Below are 20,462 nucleotides of genomic sequence, written 5' to 3' on the forward strand. Positions count from 1 at the left end.
GTCGCTAAGGGTTGGACACGACTGAGCGACTTCACTTTCACACATTGGAGAAGGAAATGGCAACCCACTCCAGTGTTCTTGCCTGGAGAATCCCAGGGACGGGGGAGCCTGGTGGGCTGCCATCCATGGGGTGAAGTCGCTCAGTCGTGTCCGACCCTTAGCAACCCTATGGACTGCAGCCTACCAGGCTCCTCCGCCCAAGGGATTTGCCAGGCAAGAGAACTGGAGTGGGTTGCCATTCCCTTCTCCCCAGATAGCTGAGGTGTATATAAAAGGAATGAATTCAGTGAGCCCAGAGGCTTGCATCTTCCCATAAACAGAAGAACACTAAATACCTTAAATTGATATCTGGTTTTCCTTAGTACTTAACATAATCTTTGATCAGACTACCTGCCCCCTTATTACAAAATTGTATATAGACTGACTTCCTCTCCTGCCTCCTTGGAGCAGTTTTCTCAGGGCCACTGAGATGCCACCTCCCAAGCTCAAAGTCCTTAACGTTCCCACCAAATAAAGTAACTCTCTACTTTCAGGTTGTGACTAATTTTTTAGTTGACATAACTTGTAGCTTTGCTTTCAACAGGCACGAAATGGATAGATACAGATGAAGAACCAGGATGGAGTGCTCAGAAGGGTCAAGACATTACTGGCCCCATATCAATTTATGGTGTTCCTTTCACCCATTGTTTTGCAACATCTGGAGTTTGGATGACTAGATTGTCAGTTCATTTACAATGTGGTATTAAAATTAAATACTCATAATATAACAAAATGGTCAAAAAGACATTAATCAGGGAGTCATTCTTTCAAATTCCAGCTCTTCTACACACAGGGAGCATAGCATGTCATGTACCATTAATTAATTAATGTCACCCTTAAGTAATTCAAATTTTGAAAGAAGGAAAACAATATCCACCCCATAGTAGTTTCTATGTAAAATCCTTAAGGGAGCCCTGAGTATATTAGGTACTTAATAACTACTGGACTCATCTGCAGTGGATATGTTCACGTTCTACTTAGGTTTTCTTCTCAGGCCAAAACACCCATTCACTGCTGATGACTCACAGTTGCATCCATCTATTGGATGTTCCCCAGGACAGCCTATAACCCCTGATTGTATAGAGAGACCCGCCCTTTGGCTCTAGTTCTTCACAAAATGCATGAAGCCTCAGAAACAACTGCCTTGTGGGGTAGCTTCATCCTTGGCCCATGTCTGCCTTTCTCACTTGCTCTAGTACTTTCTTAATAGGGATTCTAATGGTCTTGCAATCCCCCAGTTCCTGTCCCAATATCTATCCATCAGATAACCACCTCTAAACAGAACATAGTGCTAGTTATACCAATCCCAGGTGGCGAAAAATTGGAGAGGAGAGAATGAGAGAATGAAACAAAAGATCTCACTTAAGGTGGGAAATACCTTTGCTATCACAAACAATGCATGCAATCACACTCATATATTTAAATTCTACGCAATAAAAAATAGTACAGACAGATAATGAGAAAACACATGTACTGTGAAGGAGATTGATAGATCACATGTTCTGTCATGGAAGAATGTGTGGTTGAGTGGTAGCGTAATGTATAAATATTACAGCTCCCCCATGTTCCCTCAAAAAATCAGTTTTAGAAAAGGAATCCAGAGTAACATGTAAGTGTAAAAATAGATGGTTTTTGTTGTTCAGTCGCTAAGTGGTGTCCACTCTTTGTGACCCCATAGACTGAAGCATGCTAGGCTCCTCTGTCCTCCACTATCTCCTGGAGTTTTCTCAAACTCATGTCCATTGAGCCAGTGATGCAATTCAATCATTTCATCCTCTGTCACCCACACTCTTTCTTCCTTCAATCTTTCCCAGCATCAGTCTTTCCACATCATGTGGTCAAAGTATTGGTGTTTAAGCTTTGGCATCAGTCCTTCCAATAAATATTCAGGGATGATTTCCTTTAAGACTGACTGGTTTGATCTCCTTGTTTTCTAAGGTATGCTCAAGAGTCTTCTCCAGTACCAATAAGCAGAGCCTCAATTAAATACGGTCAAGAGACTAGAAAGGGGAACTCTCACATCGTGTGATAATAGCAGTGACCAATAAGAATGACCTCCTCTTCTTTCCTGGCAACAACTCAGTCAATGAAAAGCCATGGACTCTTCATCTATTATATAACCCTTACAAATTCCTTTTTCTCTCTGTAAAGGAATTCTCCTTCTCTTGCTGTGTGGGCACTTGCATGTGCCTCACCAAAATGGAGCAGGACCCTATGGTCTTTACCTCCCCATGTCCTCTGCTTGCCTTTTGTCTGAGGAAAACTTTAGTCAAAGAATAAGTTTAATCAGAGAAATGATAGCATGCAGAAACAAAGGAAATCAGTCAAAGGGGACCAAATTATAATAATGTAATCAATAAGTATAGTCAAGGACCTTTAGGGCTGTAGTGCTTCTAAGGGCTATAGATAATATTCTAAACCATATCCCGTGAGATGTTTTATAGATACTGAAAACTCAGGTGGAGAAGTTAACCACATGATGACCAGACTATATCCATACCATAAGCTGCCACAATTCCAAGAACTGGAAAGAAACTGGCCCTGGAACTGAAGATTAACTTTACTAAAAACAACCATGATGATACTAGATCAGACCACTGATGACCAATTTAAAGACGACTGTCAGAGCTGACAATGCTCTTTCTGCAAGTAACCCATCGACCCCTTTTTCCCCTCCCCTGACCATAAAAGCTTTTATCCACTTATTGTCTGTGTGGGGGAGTCAACTTTTGGACAGATGCCTGCCCTCCCCTTCAGTTGCCAGATCTAAAACAAAGCAAATTTTCCTTTCCACCCATCTGGCCTGTTTATTGACTTTTGAGTGACAAGCAAGTGGACCCCACATCACCATAGTTGCAGACCCTGAAGTGCAATTCTCTGCTGATCCCAAAGGAGAAATAGCTAGATGTCTATTTCCTTTAGGTTAACATTTTGGTGAACTGTATGGGAGCTGAAACTCCAATACTTTGGCCACCTCATGCGACGAGTTGACTCACTGGAAAAGAGTTTGATGCTGGGAGGGATTGGGGGTGGGAGGAGACAGGGACGACAGAGAATGAGATGGCTGGATGGCATCACCGACTCGATGGACATGAGTTTGAGTGAACTCCGGGAGTTAGTGATGGACAGGGAGGCCTGGCGTGCTGTGATTCATGGGGTTGCAAAGAGTCAGACACAATTGAGCGAGTGAACTGAACTGATGGTGAGCAAAGGAGATTCTGATGACTACAGGGCTGGTGAGTAAATAGGAGCAGTCCTCACAATTGAACCCACTGTTCCTTCAGGATCTTATGAGGCCTTCCAGAGGCAGTACCCTCCCCTATATCCTTTGCTTTAGCTCCTCTCTGAAGTATCTCATTGCTTTACAGATGTTAAAACCATCGCCAAGCAGAGGAAATAAAATACTTGGTGACCATGAATATACACTGGCAAGGTGGCACCATGGTCAAGAATTTGCCTGCCAATGCAGGAGACACAAGAGGTGCAGGCATGATCCCTAGGTCAGGAAGATACACTGGAGGAGGAAATGGCAATCCATTCCAGTATTCTTGCCTGGGAAATTCTACGGAAAGAGTAGTCTGGCAGGCTACCGTCTATGGGGTCATAAAGAATCAGACATGACCAAGCACAGTAAACACATATATCCACTAAATACCAAATAAATAGCTTCTTAATTCCTTAGCTTATCAATCAGGACTTTCTTGGGCCCTAAGTTCTCTTACTATAATTTTTGTCTTAACCAGGATGCACTGGGAACAACAACACAAGAATTGTAACTGTTAACCCCTGTGACACTGCCCTGTTACCTCACTATCAACCAACCAGAGACTTGTTCATGAGTTGATTGCATACCCTGGGACTCCACCTCCCTCACCTTTCCTTTAAAAATGCTTTCCTGAATCCCATCAAGGAGTCCAGGTATTTTGAACACTAGCTTCCCTTGACTCCTTGCTGATGCCCTGTAATAAATGCTGAACTTTACCATAACCCAGTGTCAATGTGAAACAGGAGGTAAGAAGACAGGGCACAAACTTTAAAAGAAAGATATGTCCTGAGGATATGATATAAACTGATTATAACCAAATAGGTCCAAGATGGCAAATGAGTTTATCCACTAACCTTGAGCCTCAGTATAGGTTCACTGTAACACACCGGCAACCTAAATGAGACACCCGTAGGCACCCTGACAGTTCCAAGGTTGACCTTGAAGACCAAAAACTGGGTGGTGACCCAATTCCTGGATATCTCCACCCCTTCCCCCAAGTAGTTGGAATAATCCTCCCACTCATTAGCCTATGTGACTACTCAGCCCATAACATCTAACCAAGCCATACTTTGAGGCCACTCTCTCATTCTGAGGTGGCCCACACTCTGTCTGTGGAGTGTGTTTCTCTCTAAATAAATCCACTTCTTACCTATCATTTTGTCTTTTGATGAATTCTTTCTATGATGAGACATCAAGAATCTGAGCTTCTTTAAGTCCTGAAACCACATGCGTGATCTCAGTTAAAAGATGGTAGGCTCAAATTGCAATGTGAGTTGCACAGTGTCAAGTAGATTGGCTTTACTGCTAGTGTATGAGTTGACCCAAGTTTGGTTTAGTAACAACTGTTTTTCTCATTGACCCTGAAATATGAAGTTACTTCTTCTCCTGGTTTTGATCTTCCTCCTTCTTTGTATTTTTAAGTTCTCCAGGCTTTATTTGGTATTTATTTTAAGTTTTATCATTTCGAATTAAGACCTTATTATGTTTTTGAGTGTTGACTTGACATTTCAGTCTGATTTTGAAATCAGACTGTATTGACTATAATTGACCAGCATTCAGTCCATTTCTTCAGGATCAGAGTCTGATCCTCTGGAAACTGAGACGGCATTGGCCCATTCATTCAGAAACAAGGGGTGTTTCATTGGAATTTTGCTGGTTCAGAATCTTTGGCCCATTCCTTTGGAATAGGAGCTGTTCTATGGGAACTGGATTGAGAAGCCTCAGTCTGACCCCTCTGAGACCTAAATGTTTTCTTAAAACTGTCAGGTTTAATGCCTGCAGTAGTTTAAGCTACAATTTACCTCCTGAGCCGTTTGTACTATTTGAGCTATAAGCTTTCAAGCCCTTCGATTTTTCACTCTACAGAAAAAACTCTGAGAAATGGGATCTTAGATAAGTAACAACTTGATCCATACACACAATCTTTCACCTTCACCATGACCCACCCCTTCCCTGACTCAGGGTCTCTGGCCAAGTTTGTTTTAAAAACAGGTCCTTCCTTTATGCATGTCTAATCAAATAAACCAACATGACCAAAGGCAGTTTAGAATACCAATGTCAATTGTAGGGAAAGTTTGAAATCCGCAAACTTAATTTTCTAAAATAGAATTGAACTACCTTAGTTCTAAAATGTTCAAAACTGAGTGAAATGCCTATTTCAGTTAGTATTTTGAGGGTTCCAAATATTGTCAAGAATTTAAAATTGTCTCTCTGCAAAATTAAATTTTAAGATTAAATGAGGGAAGCAAACAATTAAAGAAAAATCAAATGCCTTCTGAAGCTTCATGCTCCACTTCCTTATCTTTTTTGTCTCAGGCTCCACCTCCAGCACCATTTTGTCCACTCCTTGACTCCTCCTGTGCAAGACTTTCCTCAGATGCCATCTTCCTCCTTCCAACTTATACTGTTGCTAGCTCTTCTCGCTGAGAAGGCAATGGCAAACCACTCCAGTACTCTTGCCTGGAAAATCCCATGGGCGGAGGAGCCTGGTAGGTTGCAGTCCGTGGGGTCACTAAGAGTTGGACACAACTGAGCTATTTCACTTTTCACTTTCATGCATTGGAGAAGGAAATGGCAACCCACTCCAGTGTTCTTACCTGGAGAATCCCAGGGATGGGGGAACCTGGTGGGCTGCCATCTATGGGGTAGCACAGAGTCGGACACAACTGAAGTGACTTAGCAGCAGCAGCAGCAGCAGTTCTCCTAGACCTTCAGTTACCCCATACTAATTTATTTACAGACCATCTCTCTCTGATCTTGTCAGAACCTGTCCCTTTAAAACTAAGCCTTCTGAATATCTTGAGGCTAAAAGTTTTCATTTTTGGCTGGTCCAGGTCTTCATTACTGTGTGTGGGTTTTCTCTAGTTGTAGCGAGGGGAGTTACTCTCTGGCTATGGTGCATGGGCTTCTCAGTGTGGTGGTCTCTCTCTTGATGCAAAGCATGGGCTCTGGAGCCCAAGGACTTCAGCAATTGCAGTGGTTAAGTAGTTATGGCACATGCCCTTCATTGCCTCATGGCATCAGGAATCTTCCTGGACCAGGGATGAACCTGTGTCCTCTGCGTTGGCAGGTATATTCTCAATCACTAGACCACCAGGGAAGTCTGAGTCTGGACCTTTAAATACCTACATTCCCTGGACTAAGCCTAAACCATGCTGTTGCTGTTTAAGTCTCTCAGTTGTGTCTGACTCTTTGTGACCCCATGGACTGAAGCACGCCAGACTTCACTGTCCTTCATTATCTCCCAGAGTTTGCTCAAACTCATGTCTATTGAGCCATTTCATCCTCTATCACTCCCTTCTCCACCTGCCTTTAGTCTTTCCCAGAATCAGGGTCATTTCCAAATGAGTCAGCTCTTCACATCAGGTGGCCAAAGTGTTGGATTTTCAGCTTCAGCATCAGTACTTCCAGTGAATATTCAGGGTTGATTTCCTTCAGCACTGACTGGTTTGATCTCTTTGCTACCCAAAGGGACTCTCAGGAGTGTTCTCCAGCATCACAATTCGAAAGCCTCAGTTCTTCCAGGTTCAGCCTTCTTTATGGTCCAACACTCATATCTGTACATGACTACTGGAAAAACCATAGTTTTGACTATACAAATCTTTATTGGGAAAGTGATGTCTCTGCTTTTTAATATGCTGTCTAGGTTTGTCATAGCTTCCCATTATGAGACCCAAAAGGAGCCCAGATGATTGAGACTTCTATACCATCTGAGCTAAGGAAAGGGATATGGGTTTGGGGCTCCAGGGCTTGAAGAGTGCTATTCATAGGAAAATGAGAGAGAGGAGGGAATATTTGCTGTTTGCTCAGCAGAATGTCCGGATATAAAGATAAGTTTCTTAAGTGAAAAGTTATTTCAGTTTTAAGTTCAGTTCAGTTCAGTCGCTCAGTCGTGTCCGACTCTTTGCGACCCCATGAACCACAGCACGCCAGGACTCCCTGTGCAACACCAACTGCCAGAGTCTACCCAAACACAGGTCCATTGATGCCATCCAACCATCTCATCCTCTGTGATCCCCTTCACCTCCTGCCTTCAATCTTTCCCAACATCAGGGTCTTTTCAAATGAGTCAGCTCTTTGAATCAGGTGGCCAAAGTATTGGAGTTTCAGCTTCAACATCAGTCCTTCCAATGAATACCCAGGACTGATCTCCTTTAGAATGGACTGGATGGATCGCCTTGCAGTCCAAGGGACTCTCAAGAGTCTTCTCCAACACCACAGTTCAAAAGCATCAACTCTTCGGGGCTCAGCTTTCTTTATAGTCCAACTCTCATATCCATACATGACTATTGGAAAAATCATAGCCTTGAATAGATGGACTTTGGTTGGCAAAGTAATGTCTCTACTTTTTAATATGATGTCTAGGTTAGTCATAACTTTCCTTCCAAGGAGTAAGCGTCTTTTAATTTCATGGCTGTGAACTCCGGGAGTTGGTGATGGACAGGGAGGCCTGGCGTGCTGTGATTCTTGGGGTCGCGAAGAGTTGGACACGACTGAGCGACTGAACTGAACTGAACTGAATCACCATCTGCAGTAATTTTGGAGCCCCCCAAAATAAAGTCTGTCACTGTTTCCACTGTTTCCCCATCTATTTCCCATGAAGTGATGGGACCAGATGCCATGATCTTAGTTTCCTGAATGTTCACTTTCTGCCATAAGGGTGGTGTTATCTGCATATCTGAGGTTATTGATATTTCTCCCGGCAATCTTGATCCCAGCTTGAGCTTCATCCAGCCCAGCGTTTCCCATGATGTACTCTGCATTTAAGTTAAATAAACAGGGTGACAATATACAACCTTGACGTACTCTTTTTCCTATTTGAAACCAGTCCATGTCCAGTTCTAACTGTTGCTTCCTGACCTGCATACAGGATTCTCAACAGGCAGGTCAGGTGGTCTGGTATTCCCATCTCTTTCAGAATTTTCCACAGTTTATTGTGATCTACACAGTCAAAGACTTTGGCATAATCAATAAAGCAGAAATAGATGTTTTCTGGAATTCTCTTGCTTTTTTGATGATCCAGCGGATGTTGGCAATTTGATCTCTGGTTCCTTTGCCTCTTCTAAAACCAGCTTGAACATCTGGAAGTTCACGGTTCACATATTGCTGAAGCCTGGCTTGGAGAATTTTGAGCATTACTTTGCTAGCCTGTGAGATGAGTGCAATTGTGTAGTAGTGTGACCTTTCTTCGGCACTGCCTTTCTTTGGGACTGGAATGAAAACTGACTTTTCCAGTCCTGTGGCCACTGCTGAATTTTCCAAATTTGCTGGCATATTGAGTGTAGCACGTTCACAGCATCATCTTTTAGGGTCTGAAACAGCTCAACTGGAATTCTATCACCTCCACTGGCTTTATTCATAATGATGCCTCCTAAGGCCCACTTGACTTTGCACTCCAAGATGTCTGACTCTAGTTCGATGATCATACCATCGTGATTATACACATTCAGTTCAGTTCAGTTCAGTTCAGTCGCTCAGTCATGTCCAACTCTGCTACTCCATGAATCGCAGCATGCCAGGCCTCCCTGTCCATCACCAACTCCCGGAGTTCACTCAAACTCATATTCATCGAGTCGGTGATGCCATCCAGCCATCTCATCCTCTATCGTCCCCTTCTCCTCCTGCCCCCAATCCCTCCCAGCATAAATCTTTTCCAATGAGTCAACTCTTCGCATGAGGTGGCCAAAGTATTGGAGTTTCAGCTTTAGCAGTATTCCACACGTTAGTATATGACATTTGTTTCACTGCTTCTTAACCAATCTGGTTTCCTTTTATTTCTTTTCTTCTCTAATCACCATAGCTAGGGCTTCCAAACGTATGCTGAATATTAGATTGGGCGTGATCATAGAGGAAATGCTTTCAGTTTTTTATCATTGAGAATAATGCTTGCTGTGAGTTTATCAGGTATGGCCTTCATTATGTTGAGGTAGGGTTTCCTATGTCCATTTTTTGAGAGTTCTTCTCATAAATTGTTGCTGAATTTTGTCAAAATGTTTTTCTGTATCTATTGAGATTATCACATGGTTTTTAATCTTTCAATTTGTTAATATGGTGTATTTCATTCATTGATTTGCGCATATTGAAGAATCCTTCATCCCTGGGATAAACCCAAAGTGATCATGGTGTATAACCTTTTTAATGTGATGCTGAATTCTGTTTGCTAAAATTTTGCTGAGGTTTTTGCTTCTAAGTTCATCAGTGATGTTGGCCTACATTTTTCTTTTTTTGTGATGTCTTCTTCTTTTTAGGTATAGGGGTGATGTTGGCCTCATAGAATAAGTTTGGAAGTGTTTCTTCCTCTGCAATTTTTTTGGAATAATTTCAGAAGGATAGGCATTACCTCTTCTCTAAAGGTTTGATAGAAGTTACCTGTGAAACCATCTGGCCCTGGGCTTTTTTATTTTGGGAGATTTTTTTCACAGCTTCAATTCCAGAGCTTGTGATTGGCTTGTTCATAATTTCTATTTCTTCCTGGTTCAGTCTTGGAAGGTTGAACTTTTCTAAGAATCTGTTCATTTCTTCCAGGTTGTTCATTTTATTGCCATATAGTTGCTCATAATCATCTCAATGATTCTTTGTATTTCTGTCTTGTCTGTTGTAACCTCTCCTTTTTCATTTCTAATTTTGCTACTTTGATCCTTTTCTCTTTTTTTCTTGATGAGTCTGGTTAATGGTTTGTCAATTTTGTTTTCTTCTCAAAGAACCAGCTTTTAGTTTCATCTATCTTTATTATTGTTTCATTCATTTATTTTTCTTTTTTTTCTGCTCTGATCTTTGTAATTTCTTTTCTGCTACTAACTTTAAGTTTTTAATTCTTTAAAAAGTAGCTGTAACATAAGAAAATGATTATACATGTTCTTACTACATTATGATTTCAATACTTCGAGTTACACCTAGGTATGTCACTAAGGTAGGAAACTTGATTTGGATAAAGCAACGTAACAAAGTTGGACTTCAAGAAGATCCAACCAGTCCCTCCTAAAGGAGATCAGTCTTGGGTGTTCATTGGAGGGACTGATATTGAAGCTGAAACTCCAATACTTTGACCAACTGATGCGAACAGCTGACTTATTTGGAAAGACCCTGATGCTGGAAAAGATTGAGGGCAGGAGGAGAAGGGGACGACAGAAGATGAGATGGTTGGATGGCATCACCGACTCAATGGACATGGGTTTGGGTTGACTCTGGGAGTTGGTGATGGACAGGGAAGCCTGGCGCGCTGCCGTTCATGGGGTCACAAAGAATCGGACATGACTGAATGAATTGAACTGACATAACAAAATTGAAATGTGAATTATAAGCTGATTTCATTACTGTGGAATACCACAGTAATATTGATACTGCCTTAATTAATTTGTGTGCATGTGTGCTCAGCTGCTATCATGTCTGGCTCTTTGCAACACCATGGACTGTATCCTGCCAAGCTCCTCCGTCCATGGGATTTTCCAGGCAAGAATACTGGAGTGGGTTGCCATTTCCTCCTCCAGGTGATCTTCTCAACCCAGGAATTGAACCCACATCTCCTGCAAGTCTCCTTCATTACAGAACGATTCTCTACCACTTAGCCACTGGGGGTTTCCCTTAAATAAGGGGGGATGTATTTTTTATTTCTCACTGATTTCATGGCTGGATATGAACATTCATGGTGACTTTAGTAAAAAGACTTGGGAAAGGCTTGGACACACTTAATTTGCATCATACAGAATTCCTTATTCCAAATCCCCTTCCACATGACAACTAGCTTCTTTTAAGTTTTATTAAAGTATAATTGACAAAAGTTTTATTCATATTGTATTTAACATGTGCAATTTAATAATTTGACATACATATACATTGTAGAATATAGTATGTTTTTAACTGTTTTCTGCATCCAATAATATAATTTTCTCATCCAATAGGTAATTGATGCATTAATTGGTTCGTTTTTGAAGATATAGACAGCAAAACATTTTTATAATAAAAACCTAGTAAAATAAGACATGTCGTCCTTTTGAGTTTGAAAGGACTGCTAATATTATGAGAAACATACTTTGGATTCATTAAAAATTTTTTTTATTTCTGTGATGTTCTTATAAGTTATTATTATTTTAATGTGATTTTTGAGATTATAAAATCAGTTGGAAGGGGTTCCTCTTCTTCTATTTTATTAAAATAGCATTTGAAACACTATTTCTTCCTATATATCTATAATTTATTTATAAAAACATGAGAATATGAATTTTTCTTTAAGATTTTTAAAATATATGAAACAAACTAATTTTGTTTGCTTATATTTGAGTTGCTCACATAATCATTGACTGTAAGAAACCAGCAAATGCTGTTGTCATTATTTAAAGTTGCTTTGTAGTAGATGGTTGAAATATAGCCTTATCCTCTTTTGCCTTATCCTCTTTAGAGATGATGATACATTTTATTTTCTCCTTTTGTGTTAAAGTGATAAATTACATCCCTTATTAATAAACATCAAACATTAAACCAAATTATATTTATTCTATTTAGCCATCTAGATTTTCTGTATGCCTTTCTACATGCTTCAATTTTTAATTTTATAAATTTTTATTATAATACTTGCCTCCATGTTAATGAGCACCATTATCCTTTAGCATCCTCTTCTTGAAGTATCCTTGTTTGATTCAGATTACAAGTATACACTGGGCTTCCTAGGTGACTCAGATGGTGAAGAATCTATGTGCAATGCAGAAGACCTGGATTCAATCCCTGGGTGTGGAAGATCCCCTGGAGAAGGGAATGGTTACCTACTCCAGTAATCTTGCCTGGAGAATTATGTGGATAGAAGAGCCTGCTTAGCTACTGCCCATTGGGTCACAAAGAGTAGGACATGACAGAATGACTAACACTTTCACTTTTCACAAGTGTATACTATCTTAATATAATGAGATAAAAACGTTTTGCCCTTTGATTTTCTCTGAAACATTAGATCTAAGATGATAATCATTTTTTATTTGGATGATTGGAAGAATACAAATGAGAAATGGGTGGTTCACTCCCTGGAAATTTCTAAATCTTCTCAACACATATTATAGTTGTAGACGAAGAAGGAAATGACAACCCACTCCAGTGTTCTTGCCTGGAGAATCCCAGGGACAGAGGATCCTGGTGGGCTTCTGTCTATGGGGTTGCACAGAGTTGGACAGACTGAAGCGACTTAGCAGCAGCAGCAACAGCATAGCTGTAGGAAATAGATGAAACCATTGAAGAACTACAGCACTTCATTTTATATAAGCTGTGTGCAAACGTGCTAAGTCTCCTCATTCATGTCCGACTCTTTGCAATCTTATGGACTGTAGCCTACCAGGCTCCTCTGTCCATGGGATTGTCCAGGCAAGACTACTGGCATGGGTTGCCATGCCCTTCTCCAGAGGATCTTCCCAACCCAAGGATCGAACCCATGTCTCATGTGTCTCCTGAATTGCAGGTGGATTCTTTACACTGAACCACCAGAGAAGTCCCTTATACAAGCTAACTTTCACTCAAACACCAGTATTTCTTGCCTGAAAGCTGTTAACGGCCTCTTGTACCCATCTATGTAGCAGAATAATGGCACCAAAGATCTAATATATTCTGTACTCAGTTCTTCATCAGTGACTGACAGAAATTGGTGTATTACCTTGTCCCACTGATGAGATAGCCCTATTATCTAGTGGCTGTAAGAGTTCTCTTTGGATTCAGCTCCGTTTTTCTCAAAATAACATTTTGAAATTTGATTACTTACCAGCAAGATGACAAGACACCAGCAAGGTAGAATGGTTGCAACCACTGACATTCTGAAGTGTGAACATTACTAATAATTTCAGTACAGTGAATTTGTACAGGATGGAGGTAGAATGAGATAGGCTTTTAGTACTCCTTTAGCATTTGAGATATTTTAGACAATGATATTTTTTATATTCAAAAATTTATTGAAAACTGTTACGTACCAGGTACTATGCTAGGTGCTGAGGAAAAACAGTGCATTTTGAGTTATTGTTTTCATATAAATGAAAATATTGTTATCAATCATTATTTTTACTAAAAAGGGGACAGTCGAGATTTTCAAGTCAGAGAAATGGAGAGTAGAAAATTAATATCTAGGAGTTAGGAAAAATTGATTATAAAGAAACTGAAACTAATTGACAAATAAATACAAATCATTGTAACTCTTTATATCTGGTTTTTTTTAATCACAGACTAAAGACATGTTTGGATCATTTACAGAGTAATGGTCAAAAACTGAGGCTGTATATGAGAAGAGTACCTTTATGATTTGTGCATTTAAGCCACCTTCTATGCCAACAGAATAATTTCAAAATTACTTGTTTTTGGCCCCCACATCTGTGCCATGCCTACCTACCAGCCTCAAGCACCATTGTGGGAGGTTTTTCTGCATAAGTGGAGAAGACAGTTGTTCCAAGTAGGAGAAGCACAACATATTTTAAGGATGCCTGAAGATGAAGAAAAAGTGAAATTCTGCCTTCTTGAACCAGCTATCCAGAAACTTACTAAAATGGTAATCCCAACAGACCTGGAGATGTTAAGAAAGTGCCAGATAAATATAATGAAAAAGATCAGAGGTGCTGAACATGGGACAAGTTACACGAAGAGCATGTCAATGCAGGACGTACAGCTCAGCTACTCTGCTGCAATATTGGAGGAATGGATAAGCTTTGTTTGAAAGTCCAAAATAATGACCTAGGACTTCTAAAGAGAATGATAGATTCTGTTGAAGATGCGTCAGCTGCAACATCAGGATTTTTCCATCTCCATCTAGAATCTGTAGAAGAACTTAAGAAACAACTTAATGATGAAGAAACTTTATTACAGCCTTCTTTAGATCATGCCAGAACATTTCACACTACTGAAGATGAAGCTGATCCTCAGAGTATGACTCACATGTATGTGTTGCCTGAAACTCCTCGAGATTAAAATGCTGCAGAATCCTGAGAGACCTTAGAAGTGGACTTAATTGAACTTAGCCAACTGGTCACACTGATTTCTCCCTCCTAGTGAATTCTCAGAAAGAGAAGATTGACAGCACTGAAGACCATGTCAACAGTGCTGATGTCAATGTTGAAGAGGGAACCAAAACCTGGGGGAAGGCTGAAAAATACAAGCTGGTAGCCCTGCCTGTGGCAGGCACACTCATAGGAGGAGTGGTGAATGGTCAGAATGGCCTCCTTGATGCTTCAAAGTGTCAGAAATTGCAGCTGCACTTGCTGGTGGGGTGTTGCACTTCACAGGTGGAAAATTGATAGAAAAAAAAAACAGAAAATGATGGGGAAGCTCACTTCCAGCCTTCCAGCTCTCCCCAGCCCAACTGACAAAAAAAATGCAATTAAAAACCAAACTTTACTAATTATTGGCACCAGCATGTTTATCCTAATGAGGACCTTTGCTGCTGTTGGACTGTCAGTTAGCTTTCAGAACAGGATTATATCGAAACAGTGGCTACAGATACTCAAGTGGGATTGGACTGTGATAAAGGGATATATTTTGTTGTTTGCTGGGTATTAATGGAGTTGTGAGAGACTTAGGAGCTTGGCCTGAGGCTGACAATATTTGTCAGGTAAAGTTTAAGGGCTGGCAGGGAGCAGAATTTTTACCTGGAAATGTGAAAACTGAACCCATAACTTTGATAAGGACCTGTGATGTGTGAACATGTTGGTTTACAGAAGGATAGTTTTCGGAAGTTTCTTCCATGACCCTGACTTGGAGACTCCATGGTTAAACATGTTATACATATGTTTCTTTTTCTCCTAAATGTAGATTATTTAGGCATTTTAGCAGAGAAAAGAATGGAAGTTTAAGAGCTTTTCATATCAAATAGGGAAAACAGTATCTAGCAAGGAGCATGAGTGAACTGCATAACGGAATCTATTTGATGAGCTCTATTTTTGAGTTTCCCTGGTGGCTCAGATGGTAAAGCGTCTGCCTCCAATGCGGGAGACCCGGGTTCGATCCGTGGGTTGGGAAGATCTCCTGGAAAAGGAAACGGCAACCCACTCCAGTACTCTTGCCTGGAGAATCCCACCGACGGAGGAGCCTGGTAGGCTACAGTTCGTGAGGTCGCAAAGAGTCGGATACGACTGAGCGACTTCACTATTCACTATTGCATTTTTGCCTAACAATATTATACAGTAAAGGAAATAAATAGTGTAAGAAAATGGGAAAATATTACTTGTTTCTTACAGGAGAAAATTTGGCTCCTGTGAAATGTATAATTTATAGTGACAATGATGGATTGTATTTCATGTTCAACTAAGAATTTTGAAATGCTACTGTTGCTGCTAAGTCACTTCAGTTGTGTGCGACTCTATGCGACCCCATAGACAGCAGCCCACCAGACTCCCCCGTCCCTGGGATTCTCCAGGCAAGAACACTGGAGTGGGTTGCCATTTCCTTCTCCAATGCATGAAGCTGAAAAGTGAAAGTGAAGCTGCTCAGTCGTGTCCAACTCTTAGCGACCCCACGGACTGCAGCCTACCAACCTCCTCCGTCCATGGAATTTTCCAGGTAAGAGTACTGGAGAGGGTTGCCATTGCCTTCTCCAATTTTGAAATGACTTCCTCACTTACATCTAATTAAGATCTTTTACAGGTTCCTTCAAATAGTGAAAAGGTAATGTGATCTGGCTGTTATATTGATATTTGCAGATTACTATTAGCATTAGCATTTTAAAAATCTTTTCTTATAAATGATTTTACATGAAAGTTCAGTGGCTATAATAATTTCCTACCATTCTGAAAAAAAGATTTTGGATAGAAAAATCTCATATGTTTCTGTCCCTCTGTATTCTTTCTGTGAATGATTAGCTTCTAAGTTTTGGTGAATTCTTTTACCACAGGTAGATTTATCATCACACTCTGGCACAGAAATAGGAGCATAATAGTTATACACTGTAACAGATATGGAACCATGAGTAGATCAGTCTACAATTAAATACAAATTTAAATAGCAAATAACCTATATAAATATTTCAAATTAAATTCAAATAATGTTTATAATATTTTATTAAGGCAATACATATGCATTAATTGTAAAAAAAAAATTGGTGCTTTTAAAAGTATATGTTTTTTTTTTCTTTTTAAGGTTCTGCAGTAAAGTTGAGGAACTGCCTAAACCAGAGACTTTCAATCCTGACATTGTTTGAGTTTAAATCATTTGCTTGTACAGGAATTTTATTTTTAAAACACTAGAGGCACAGGAAAATAGAATAATCACATATTTATCATTCATCTTTCTCATTATGTGTGTGTCTGTTATGAATGTATGTATAATTTTTTAGATCTATATGAATCACTATTAGCTGAACCTGGTGAGAGATAGGAAAGTAACATATGCTCTCCTAATTCCTTCTGTATCGGAGGTTTAGTCACTAAGTTGTGTACAATTCTTACGACCCCATGGGCTGTATCCCACCAGGCTCCCCTGTCTGTGGGATTCTCCAGGCAAGAATACTGGAGTGGGTTGCCATTTCCTTCTCCAAGGGATCTTCCCAACTGAGGAATTGAACCAAGGTCTCCTGCATTGCAGGCAGATTTTTTACCAAGTGAGCTACAAGGGAAGCCCCCACAAAAAAGTTACTCAATCATGTTCAGTTCTTTGCGACCCCATGGACTATATAGTTCATGGAATTCTCTGGGCCAGAATACTGGCATGGGTAACTTTCCCTTCTCCAGGGGATCTTCCCAACCCAGGGATCGAACCCAAGTCTCCCACATTGCAGGCAGATTCTTCACCAGCTGAGCCACAAAGGAAGTTCTTCCTTATGTGAGCATATTAATTTGGAAGTAATTGCATGATAAAATAACTTTAATGCCAGACATGAGGGTATCTTTGTTGTAAAGATATCATTTTTGAGATTTTAAACATCTTAAATTTGTTAGTTGAATCACATATTTATTGACACCATCTCTCAGGGAAACTTTCACTTTCTCATTTCTAAGACTGTAAATGAAAGGATTCAACATTGGTGTCACAATGGTATTTAGCACTGTGGCAAATTTGTTAACGTCCATCACATTACCCTTTTGTGGGCGGACATAGATGAAGATGGAGCTTCCATAGTAAAGTGTTACTATGGTGATATGTGAAACACAGGTGGAGAAAGCTTTCTGCCGTCCCTGGACAGAGGGAATTCTAAAGATAGTAATAATAATATATGTGTAAGACACTCCTGTCAAGAGCAAGGAACCCAACAGCAACACAGCAGAAGAGACAAAGTCAGCCAGCTCAGCCAGAGAGATATCTGCACAGACCAACTTTAGCACAGGAGCACTGTCACAGAAGAAGTGATTAATTACATTTGGCCCACAAAAGGGCAGAGGGGCAGTTAATATTGATGAGGCCAAAATTGACAAAAATGCACCTACATAAGATCCCAGAAGCAATGATATGCATGTTTGTTTGTTCATGAAGATGGCATACCTCAGTGGGTGGCAGATGGCAACATATCGATCAAAGGACATAACAGCCAAGATGAAGAATTCTGTGGATCCCAAGAGAAAGTAGAAGAAAGACTGTGTAAGACATCCCACAAAGGATATTGTTTTGGTGAGGGAAAATGTGTTGGCTAACATCTTAGGCACCACTGTAGAAGTAATTGCAACCTCAAGGAAAGAAAGATTGGCTACAAAGAAATACATGGGTGAGTGCAGACGGTAGTCACCACACACCAAAAGGATAATCATGGTGTTGCCAATCAGAGATGTCATGTACATAAGCAGGAATGCAGAAAAAAGAAGAATTTCTAATTCTTTCCCGTTCTGAAGTCCTAGAAGAATGAACTCAGTGACAATGGTCTTGTTTCTTTGATCCATAATTTCTCACTTCCACCTGGCATAATAAAAAAAGTTTATGATTGGTCTTTGTATCTAAATCTTGGAAATAATCCACATATAGATTTTAACTATATTTTCTTTTTATGGAAGAAAAACAGTAAAAACAAATAATTATTTTTCCAATGTATAAACAGCTCCTGAGATAAACTGTGCCAGATGTAAGAGTTCAAGTGTGAAATCCACTCATAATAGTCAAATTAATTCCACAATAAGATTGTGTTAAATACCCTATTGAAAAACCTGTGAGTTTCCTCTCAGTGTGGAGAACCTAACAGTGAATTTAGTTCTTCACAAGTCTTGTGAACTGATGCATAGAGTGTCCTTTGGGATAAACACTTCACAGTGTCCTTAATCCACTCAGATGTAAAGCAATTCAGAGTGCTGGAAAAGTTTCAATAAAGACTAATTCTATATTATTATATATGTACAAAATGTCTTTTAAAGCTGGCTTATCATTGAGAAGAAAAAATGCTAAAATAAACAGCTAAAAATGATTACATAATACATTCATTACTTTTTACTTACAAGTTCCAGCCACTGTACTGTTAGATCAGCCACTATAAAGTCAACTTTATGCAATTTCCATGTAGAATCACATCTTATAGCAAATGAGATATTCACAGGTATTTCAAGAGTAAGGGAAAGGTTTAAATAAATGACTTATCAATATTGATTATATTTTTCTTAGGATTCAGAGAGATAGAACAAATATTCAGCCAGGAGGGAGTAGAAAAATGAAACTTTTGAATTTTGAATATTCCTAAGAGAAGTAGTGAAAGTATAATTTTGTATTCTTCACACTAGAAAACAAGGGCCCAAAGCACAGGGAAAAAAGGGTACTTGTTGGAGAGAAGGTGATTTTGCTGGATGGCTATGTTGATATTTTGGATAGGCAAAAATAAAGGTGTGGATTGGGGTTAATTTCAAATTCCACATCATAAAACACATAAAAATTTATAGTGATAGGTTATGAAAGGGCTATTTTTACATAAGTGGGAATTTTTGTTGCTACTTTTCAATAGACGTGATGGATGAGCATGATAGAAGTGAACTAAAATTTACATAAGAGGATTAGAAATAAGACAATACCTTGTGTCTTTTAACCATTTTTTTCTGATCCTAAATGTTTCTTAGCTTATTCTTTTACTCAGTTGTATTATTATCTATTTACTGCAAAATGAGGAAACATAAATATATGATTCATGCATGTTACACTTTTTATGAGTAAGAGGAATATGTTGGACCAAAATTAAAGTTAAAACACTATGATTCTTAACAATGACCACTCTTAATACAATAACACAAATTCAGTATTTAAATAAATATGAACTAAATTTGTCAATACAGTGGCTTGGTATGAAACACAGCAACCAGTTTACTTTCCTATAATCTTGAAAAGGAAAAGAAATATTGATGGATATGATGAATAAGGAAAAAGTAGTTGTGGAGTATATTACTTGAAAGAGGCTTTCTTGTGGTATCATAAATGGTTGGTTTGAATATGAACATTTGATGGGCATCTCAAAGGCTATGGTGATGCAGGGCAGAAGCTAAAGATTCAGGTGTTGTTGCTCAGTTGCTAAGTCATGATTGACTCTTTGCAACCCCATGGACAGTAGCATGTCAGGTTTTCCTCTCCTTCGCCATCTCCTGGATTTTACTCAAACTCAGTTGGAAACAATAAAGATTTATTCAACCAATTCCAAAATTTTGCTTTAAGCTTGTCTAAACAAAAAGAAGAGAACAGGAGGAAATGATAGTTTTGGGGAAAACAAACAAAGAATCCAAAAGCAATATGAGCAAAGAGTATCAATTAAAAAAGAATATTGTAAATTCTCTCCTTACCTGCTGAAGCATACTTCAAAATTGTTATGAATGTTCAAGTGCATGGTTTCCAGGTATTCCCTCTCTGTAACTTCATGACTTGGGTTTTGTCTACGATTGGAATCATACTTATAGTTTACTTCCTTCTTCCGACAGCCTCAGAAAGTTAAGAAACAAAGTCTGGCGATTGCAACAATATTGATATGTGAATTTTTAAAGACTTTGTTGAGGAATTCACAACTATGAAGTGCCAGTGTATATCTGTAGATTATTATAACTTGGAAAAGGAAGGGAAGCCTGAGTTCATTATTTCTGCTTCCCTAAGGGCAAGATTTCTAGTAGTACAACAGCCTCCAGAGAATAGTTTATTTTAAAAAATCCAATTAAAAAAAAAAAGTAAAAATGCCCCAAATTAGAAAAGTGAGAACTTATAAACACAATTTCTATAAGAAACACATTAAACCCAACAAAACCATTAGAGATGCTTTGCTCAAGGC

General features: G+C 39.4%; 1 protein-coding gene and 1 pseudogene across 1 annotated transcript; one reads left to right on the plus strand and one right to left on the minus strand.

The window, feature by feature from the left end:
- Positions 1 to 13,742: 13,742 nt before the first annotated feature.
- Positions 13,743 to 16,451, plus strand: LOC129558901 (syntaxin-17 pseudogene; annotated as a pseudogene).
- Positions 16,452 to 17,151: 700 nt separating this feature from the next.
- On the minus strand, positions 17,152 to 18,120 carry LOC129558900 (olfactory receptor 6E1-like). Its single transcript, XM_055430320.2, has one exon. The coding sequence runs from the start codon at positions 18,118 to 18,120 to the stop codon at positions 17,152 to 17,154; it is 969 nt and encodes a 322-aa protein (XP_055286295.2).
- Positions 18,121 to 20,462: the final 2,342 nt, after the last annotated feature.

The sequence above is a fragment of the Moschus berezovskii genome, chromosome 8, assembly GCF_049115385.1.
Source record: "Moschus berezovskii isolate FMDL1 chromosome 8, NW_MosBer_1.0, whole genome shotgun sequence".
Taxonomy (NCBI): Eukaryota; Metazoa; Chordata; class Mammalia; order Artiodactyla; family Moschidae; genus Moschus; species Moschus berezovskii.

Coding starts and splice junctions, on each gene's coding strand:
- LOC129558900 (XM_055430320.2), bottom strand. CDS start 18,120: ATGGATCAAAGAAACAAGACCATTGTCACTGAGTTCATTCTTCTAGGA.